Below are 8,946 nucleotides of genomic sequence, written 5' to 3' on the forward strand. Positions count from 1 at the left end.
AGAGGGGGGGGGGGGGGGGGACGAGGGGAGCGGGGAGCTCCCCGCACGGGCCGCAGGGACGACCGGTAGTCAGTACAGTGGCCCAATGCCATGGTTGACCAGGGTTGACCGTCACTGGTAGATCTACAAAGTACAAGTCAGTCAGTGCTTTGAGGTCGTCGGTACGACATGGCACGACAAAAGTCAAAAGTCAATGCAACGATGGTTATTTTAGTCGCAATGACAACTGATGCGCAAGAAGAATGATGTCTGGCTTCTCTGAACTCAACAGAGTGAAGGTGTGTGTGGGGGCTGACATTACGTTGCGGTGTTGCAATCGGAAGTCGCTGATTCCGGCTAAAGCAGCGGGATTTGCGTCTGTTCGTGGTGCTTAACGGCGTGAACAGGACAATGAGCTGCAACCAAAATTTTGTTGTCCTGTCCTGTGGGGTCGTTGGCTGAGGACCGATAGCTCCCTCTCACACCAACGCATAAAAAATGACCGCTGGAAGAGCATGGAGCAGTGGTGTAACACATACAGAGTAGGGCTCGGATTGAGAGCTTGTTCGGATCATACCCAGGTCAGCGATTAGGAAGTTCTGTTCGGACGATCTTCCAGTGTCGATACCCTATTCCTGATGGCCTGAACGACGAGCTGCGATAGTTTTATGAGTACTCGCTCGGTTGTGTTTACCGATCCCGCGAAGCAATCGACAGTGACGAGATAGATTGGAGGACTGTAACCGCCAAGCCTGCTTCCAGATTTGCCATTCATGTGACCTGTTCTCAGTGTGAAGTTATTCAACCCTGAGCTGCGTGTAAACAACAATTTTGTGAATACTAACATGTCTAAAGTTGCTTGCTTGAGAAGGGAAAGTCGATCGCTGGCTGGAGAGATCCTCTTGGTGGTTGGGCTCACAGTTGCAATTTCCTGCACGCGCTGTACTGCTGCCAGCACGTAAGCAATATTTGTAACTTGTTTTGGATTTTTAATTTTTTTATGTAGATCTGCGATAATGTCCATATGGCTTGTGTGTCAGAGATCATTAAACGGGGAGGTGGTGGCTACCCCGCAGGCTACACGAAAGTGTCAGATACAAGTCATTTGAAACTGTCCACCTCTCCACACTGCGCTCTTGGCCCACATTCACCATACCCGGCATGGCGAGGAAGTTCATTCTCGGATAGAATGATGATGTTCCATATCCTCCAGACAGCTGTTTCACTCATTGAGAGCCTCTCAGTGGCGGTAGATAGCGGGCGAATAGCAGATAAAGGAATGAGTATATCAGTTCTAGGGTAAAGGTGTCTGGGATCTGGGAGATATGGAACATCTATCCAAGGACGAACCGTTCCTCGCTATGGTGTGGTCAATGTGGGCTAAGAGCGCAGTGTGGAGAAGTCACTGAGGCAACTCTCTACTTTGAGGGCCTCAGGCCTCAGCCTGACTCAGAAGGCCACCGTTGCAATTAATATTTACGAAGGATGATGATTGTATCAATGGTAACAACCATAATTATTATGGTTGTTACCATTGATACAACATCCTTTGCCGGCGCAATACATGGGTGTGTGTCCTGTAGTTTCGAACGCCCTGTGGCCTGCACGAAAGAAAGATGTGACAGGTTTGTGGTCATCTTAGGTTGCATTTGTTCGGTCATTCGGGAATGGGCATGGAATGCAGTCGATACCCATCGCGGAATCAGAATGAGCATAGCAAACAAACGCGCCTGCATGCTCTCTGGGAATCTGGCAAATGTTTTGCGCAACTCCGGAAACGACGGTCGGATGTGTTGTTTTTAGAGTACCAGATGTACGAGTTGTATTCACAGTCTTGCGAAGACTACTGGTAGCCTAAACATGTTGTAGTTGCTATTTTGCTTCTATTCGTTTCTAGTGCGATCTGCATGCCCCTACAACCGTCATGATGAAGTAGCGACCAAACGCGGCATAGATCTACGAGCGCAACTAGGGTGCCTGTACGCGGTGTTTGGCCACTGCTTCATCACAACTAGTCCGTAATCGACCTCGCATCAGTCACAGAAACGTCTTTGGCTCTACACGGATTTGAAGCGCTTGTTTGACAGAAACGAGGTACTGTTGTAAGAAGAAGAAGTCGAGTGGCAGGTTCAGTGCCAGTTTGGGTGATTATGTGCTATGGACTGTCGGGCTCGAAAATAGAGTTCTGACTTGCCTCCCTGCCACAGTGTGATTCTAGAGGCCCTGCTCGACGATGAGGAGGAGAGGCACCTGCAATGGCCCAGTCTGGCATGGCGGCGACACATCCAGTGCCTCCGGGAGCTCCATCACCTGGTCCACCACCAGACCACTGCCCTTATGGAGCTGGGCTATAGTCTCTCCACCAGCGCGTGGCGCTCTCTCCAACTTGTACCGCCTGCCAGGGTGAACAGCTACTCGCGTGCCACCTTCCTCTTTGTTACCGCTGCCACCTGGAATTCTCTCCCCACTGACATTAGAACCACCCAAAATAGTCATTGCTTTGTGTCTCGTGTCCGTACCATCTTTGCCAACACCCGCTTCGAACCCGCTGGTTTCATTCCTTCCAGAGTTTCTATAACATAGTAAAGAATAGTATGGCTGATTTCTACAGTATGCATTTGTTATAACCCTTCCTCTTCTCAATCTATTGTTATAATTTTGCAGATATATTCCCAGTAAGCCATGAACGGAGACCCCCTCGACTTAGGCCTCGGCCTTTGGGGAATCCATAAATAAAATTTTTTAAAAAGAGGTGTGAGTGCATCAGTCCAGTTCTTATCCTGAGCGAATGCTTTCTCAGCCAGCGAATGGTCAAAATACCACGAACAAGTAGCTATTCCGAGGTTACAGTGCCAGCCTATGCCCTGGACGATTTCAGGCAACATTCCGTATGTCGAGAATCACGTTTTAAAATTTCGTTGGCGGAAGTATGCAACAGTGCCCCCCCCCCCCCAGTGACCGTTGCGCATTTTCATTCCACTTGGAATGAGACCTCATTCCACTTTTTCTTTGGAATCGCCGGAATCGATTCTGCCCCTTCATTCCGCGATGGAATCGGAATTGCACCGCACAAACGCTGTCGAGTGCATCAAACAAGCGCACCGGAACCAAAATTCGGAGGAATGACTTTGGAATGGTGTCGGAATGACACCGAACAAATGCAACCTTAGACTCTCCAGTCAAGGACAATCTCGGAAATTCTCTACTGCCCGATCATGGCCACAATTTCATCTTTATCCAGTACACAGTATCAACATACAGGTCCTCCCTCATTATAACGAGTCCGGTTAGTACATAAACCCCGTTAGTAAATAGAAATCTGAAATCCCCTGGCGAAACGTGGTCTATACAACTGTTCACAGGTCCGGTTACAACAGAATCCGTTATTACATAAAATCCGTAATAACGACCCTTTGCCCAGGTCCCTGGAGTGCCAAACCCTCAGTATAAGATAATATTGACCATGCAGGACCAAGGCCAAAACACGTAGGATAAAGCAGAAAGAAGAAACGTATTATGTCTATGTATTCGTGAATATGGGCGGTCCTTTGCATTCAAGGAAGAGTTATGTTGGAGTAACTTGGAGATTTTCAATTATCTTATAACGAGTTGAAGCATCGATAATTTATGTTGTATCGAGGGTAGCCCCGGTAAGTACAAAGTAGTGCCTATTTCACCTTTAGCTGCAAGTCCTGCTACAAGATAAGTCTCGTTAGAAGATAACTTTTTCGATGGCACAGAGATTATCTACTAACGAGGGAGGACCTGTAATTGTCAGCTACCATCAGTCATCTCTTTTAAATCTTTCCGTCACCTCCGAGAACATAGCCTACGCGCCAGCCCCGAAGTTGTTATTTATTGACTTCTAGCACCATCAATCTCAAGACCTCTAGCTACTGCTGTTAATATATGACAAATTGCACCAACCCGTTCTTGCCTGGTTTCATCTTCAGGTTTGGATCCTGGACGTGTACACAAACTGCTGCGGGCAGATCGCCATCTCTCATCAGCAGAGGGGACTTCTCATCGCTGACCTTCATGCCGTTTCTGTCACCATTCGTTTCGCAGGAGGAATGCTTCGCACAGCGCTACCTTGGCGACGTGGAGTGTGTCTACACTGTCTCAGCACCTGTGGGTCACGTGATCTACGGCGAGTTCATCAGCTTCCGACTGGATACTGACTGTGCGAAGGACTTTGTCCGTGTGCAGCAGCTGGACATACCCCTCAGCGGCGAGGTGGCGACTGACATGACATTCTGTGGCACGAAGACTGGCCAGTACTTCGCTGTAGTGGGTCAAGATCTGATTATGCGCTTCAAGACTGACCCATTTCACAGCTGCGAGGGGTTCTCAGGATTCTTCACTGTCTTCAAACGTAAGTGTCAAGAGATGAGAAGTTTCAACAGCTATACCACTTCCATGTGCGCGTACACCGTGTATTAAAACTGTGCAGGGAGTTAATAATTATTGTATTGCCTAGGGAGGTAACACGCGACCACAGTGGCCGAGTGTAGGCGCGTCTCTATCACTGATGTGGAAAGTGTCTGTAGTCCATAGCCTAGACACGTGATCGCAAGCAAGTCCAGAATATACTTGCCTTGAGTGCATCCAAGACCATTCACGGCACACAGATCTGTAAATCGGTTCTGCTGAACAGACAGAGAATGGTCACAAACCTGTCCTGGAAAGTCAACTTTCTTGTCCATGCTTACTTAGAGAGGCAGTTCTGCTCAATGAAATCCAATCGACTGCATGAACTTGGTGCCCCGCACCAGTGAACCGTGAACCCGGTGCTCGCAGGTCTTGGGCTGCACAGCACCCGGCGTACACGGCTTGACATATCATGCATGTGATCGGATTTCATTAAGCAGCACTGTACATGTATGTCTGAATTTTCACTCAACCCACATCCACAATGTTCACTCAACCCACATCCACAATGTTCACTCAACCCACATCCACAATGTTCACTCAACCCACATCACTTCGAACATATTCTATCCATCTTGCCTCCTCTGTGTTTTTAGCATCTATCCTGCTGGGCCGATCAAATTGGCTCTACTCAGCTAGTTCTAATTCTAACTCTAATTCGTTCAGTGACAACTTGGTCAACGGTGCCACATATGACCCAGCGCTTTACGCAGACTCCAAGGTAGGGATCTTGCTAGTACGAGTCGTAACCCGAACTGACACCATTAGCCGTGGGCCAAATGTTTAATGATGCAGATTACAGTAGATATTGGTTATAACGTGCCCTTCTGATTTTTCACATTTTATCACTATAACCGGTATATCACTACAGGCGATTTTCAACTGCGCTCGTCATACATACACATTATACACGTGTGGGTACTCGATCGCGCTAATGTAGCATACTGATACATGATGCATGCTGCTGCACCTTCCCCAGTCTAGAGTGAAGGTGTTGGCGATCCCCAAGGTGAAGGAATTTGACGTCGTTCGTGGAGATTACCACTTGACGCTCGAAATGAAGTTTGAATTTTCACTCTCCCCACATGTGTAGTGTGATCGCGATTCAAATTCTGGACGCTGTTCTGTTTTCGTCAGGCAACCAAAATTTGCCGCAGTCTGACCAGGCCCTTAGGACCGCTCCACAAATACTCTCATCTAGTTTCTAAACGATTGGATAACAGACGCCCAATTTGGAAAAAATTATGCACAAAGTGATCACAGATTTTATGTGGTATAGATGCTGGCATAACGGTTTTTGCCTACGTACGCGTCTATAGTTTTGAAATGGACTGTAGGAGTGTAGCATTTTGAATATTTGACTTTTGCCCCGCATGTTCCAACATTCACTATGGCTCAAAAATCGAAGACATTCGATAATTTGAGTATTCCTCGGACCACTGGCTAATACCTTTGAGTTCAGCAAATCTATTGCCTGTGTAGCTGCTGTACAATGCTACGTGTAGCAGGACTTTTCGCTATGCTTTTTTGCCAAGCTAGCTCATCATGCATGTTATTTTAAAACTGATGGAAATGTTTTTTTTCCATTGATTGGCTACATCAAACTTTCTCTTTGCATTCGAGGGTAATACGATACCGTCTGCCACCTTGATGACCTAGGCAAAAAAAGCATAGGGATGTCATAAATTTGTCATTTCTCCTATTTTTTTTTCAAGACATAACCTGGGATTCAAACTCGCACTATCGCCCTGCATGCATTCCCCCGATACACTTCGCATACATACTCATTCTTCCAAGTTGCTTCGCGTTTATATGATCTTGCATTTGAAAGCCCTATTTGAATATCGTGGCCAGTTGTTTGTGGCCAGCTGTCTTTGATGGTACGGTACAGGTAAAGTACGGGATAGCGCCAGGCATGCCGATGGCACAAACAAACAAACAAACACAGAATTAAAGCTGTGTGGACCCTGGCTAGCGCCAGATGAAATGAAGTAACGTCTTTTGCATAGCTACGGGAATAATATTGTTCAGTTCCATCACATGATTATACTTCGAACCCGTTCCAACGTTGGGCTTCCGTACGTCGTGAGCGTTGATTTTCCAGCCTCTTTAGTAATCTTTACACCCTGCCTGGGTCACGTTCAAGTGCCTTGACTCACTGGAAAGTCCTCCACGTCGAGACCACATTGGTTTGTGTATTCAATATTGTGTGTGTGTGTGTGTGTGTGTGTGTGTGTGTATGTGTATGTGTGTGTGTGTGTGTGTGTGTGTGTGTGTGTGTGTGTGTGTGTGTGCATGGTGCGCGTGCATGCGTATGTTTGTTGGTGTCCGTGAGTGCATGTGTGTGTGTGTGTGTGTGTGTGTGTGTGTGTGTGTGTGTGTGTATGTGTGTGTGTGTGTGTGTGTGTGTGTGTGTGTGTGTGTGTGTGTGTGTGTGTGTGTGTATGTGTGTGTGTGTGTGTGTGTGTGTGTGTGTGTGTACTCTTGTGGTTATCTTCATCTACAGACATTGTCCAAGGCCACCAGGTCTTATGGCTTCCTGTTGCTGTCACTCAACCGCGCTCGGATTAACCGTGTCCTATCTTTGCAAAACTACTGTGATGCATTGAGACGGGCGTGTGCTGGGCTGTTTGGCATCGCCGGCGCTTGCATTGAGAGATCCTGTTATCAACTGGAACCGCTTCGCCGCAAAAGAAACCTATCAGCTCTATCAACTCGCTATATCTCCCAACTTGAGAGTATTGGCAACGCAAGCAGTATCCCCTCTGTGCGACGTATGCGACGAAGTACAAAGTGCACGTGCCGATATTGATGCCAGCTGACATTGATTCTGCAATATATTTGTTTCCCAGAAACCTGGAACGTTTTCGGCCGACCCGCATAGTAATAGTTAATTTTGCATCTCAGCTACTGGTGTCTCGTAAATCAAAATTGCCAATCCGAGGCTACCTATTCACTGAGCCAGGCATCAAATGTAATGAAGCATCCGGGATAGTACCTAAGTCTTTGCAATGCTGTATGCTTGAACACTGCATGCAACCTCCCGTGATCATGTGACATAAGCCTAGGCTGACTGGCAGACTGTGTACTTCTTTACCGTATTGAGACTGTAACATAATAAAAGTGTCATTATGATCCTTTCAAACTCTTTCATCATGTAGCCAGGCCACCATAATCATAGTGACAGAAATAAATAAGTTATTATCCCGCAACTGTAAGATGCCTTCATCGGGTTATCCATGATCTGCATCATGGGTCGAGCAGCAGTTTTTTACTTTTTAGCTTCGGAGAACTTTCGGCCTCAGTGTCATCATGTTTCACTGATTTCATGAACACTTCATTGGCCTGCTTCACAATGAAGTCTTGGACCAGAAACTGGACCTCAACGGTTCCATGATCATTGACTTCTATCGCCGCCGGGATCTCAGTGGAGTACTAGGCGGTGTGACCCCTCCCCCTCCACTGGCATGATGGAGTATTCGGCTTGTCGTCGAGAGCTGAGCAGGGACCACTGTGGCAGATGTCACAGGCTAGCTTTGTAGTTCAAGTTGCCACGGTATACATGCACACCCCAGGTTCAATAACCATGCAGCCTAGCCTATTCCGACTGCATGAGTAGTCCTTGTACAATTTACATGTCACCCCCCCCCCCTCCCCACTGTGACCCCACCCCCACCTACCCTCGTGACTCACCGTCATGGTCACTGGTGCAACTAACTTACTTACTTACTTGCCGTGGTTACCCGGTCCAAACTGACTCCCTGGCAACAGTGCCGGAGCGATGCATGATATTGATTGATCCAGATTTCAACGTGTCCGCAAGTCGGTTCCACGACATTGACCTGGCTATATTACCGATGCCCGAGCAGATTTGGCAGTGGAGTCGGAGGCTAGTCCGGCGTTTTGCTACAATGCTTTTGCTTTGCCCTCTGATTTGATCCGGCACATATTACACTCAGGTTGATTCAAGTCACAGACATCAGCCTGATCAGGGGCTTGACACCGGTCTGGAGTCCGGCTCAGCCACTCACACCGTAAGTGATCAATAGGGAGGTTCCGGAGTACGATTTTTCGTGCCAAAATCCGTGGAGGCGCTACGGATATTTTATACGTCGTTTTCGAGCAGTGAAAAGTTCCGGGGTACGGAACGTATGTGTTTGCCGTCATTGCCTAGGTTACGATCGCAAACACGTCACATTCCCGCGCTATGCCTTTTTATTTTGAAAATTTGTACCGAAATCAAAACTTCCCGCGGAAAATCGATGTTTCTCGTACCAAATTTGTACGCGAAAAATCTTTCTGCACCCGATGACGCAAAATCTCCATACGAAACATGGTTCGTGTGAAAGCCAGTCCACACGGATTCTCCGTGCCGGAAAATCGTACGAGTATGGAGCGCCTGGAAAAAATCCGTAGCGCCCATACGGATTTTGGCACGGAAAATCGTACCCCGGAACCAGGGAGTAGTACAATACGGTATTGTACTACTCCCTGCCCGGAACTAGGGACCCGGCAAATATGCCGGCACTAAATCGA

General features: G+C 47.5%; 1 protein-coding gene across 1 annotated transcript; it reads left to right on the forward strand.

Annotated features, from left to right (window-relative positions):
* The first annotated feature begins 261 nt into the window (after positions 1-261).
* Positions 262-7,783, forward strand: LOC135808906 (uncharacterized). The gene is made up of 4 exons (XM_065322150.1): positions 262-937; positions 3,933-4,354; positions 5,007-5,131; positions 6,917-7,783. Exons 1-4 carry the CDS (start codon positions 825-827, stop codon positions 7,220-7,222), a joined length of 966 nt encoding a protein of 321 aa, XP_065178222.1. The 5' UTR covers positions 262-824; the 3' UTR covers positions 7,223-7,783.
* Positions 7,784-8,946: the final 1,163 nt, after the last annotated feature.

Source organism: Sycon ciliatum, chromosome 2, assembly GCF_964019385.1.
Source record: "Sycon ciliatum chromosome 2, ocSycCili1.1, whole genome shotgun sequence".
NCBI classification, from domain to species: domain Eukaryota; kingdom Metazoa; phylum Porifera; class Calcarea; order Leucosolenida; family Sycettidae; genus Sycon; species Sycon ciliatum.

Excerpts from the sequence above, each read along its gene's own strand:
- LOC135808906 (XM_065322150.1), top strand. The coding sequence starts at position 825 with ATGTCTAAAGTTGCTTGCTTGAGAAGGGAAAGTCGATCGCTGGCTGGA. Across the intron at positions 4,355-5,006 it reads ATTCTTCACTGTCTTCAAAC|CATCTATCCTGCTGGGCCGA; the intron begins GTAAGTGTCAAG and ends CTGTGTTTTTAG. Across the intron at positions 5,132-6,916 it reads CGCTTTACGCAGACTCCAAG|ACATTGTCCAAGGCCACCAG; the intron begins GTAGGGATCTTG and ends CTTCATCTACAG.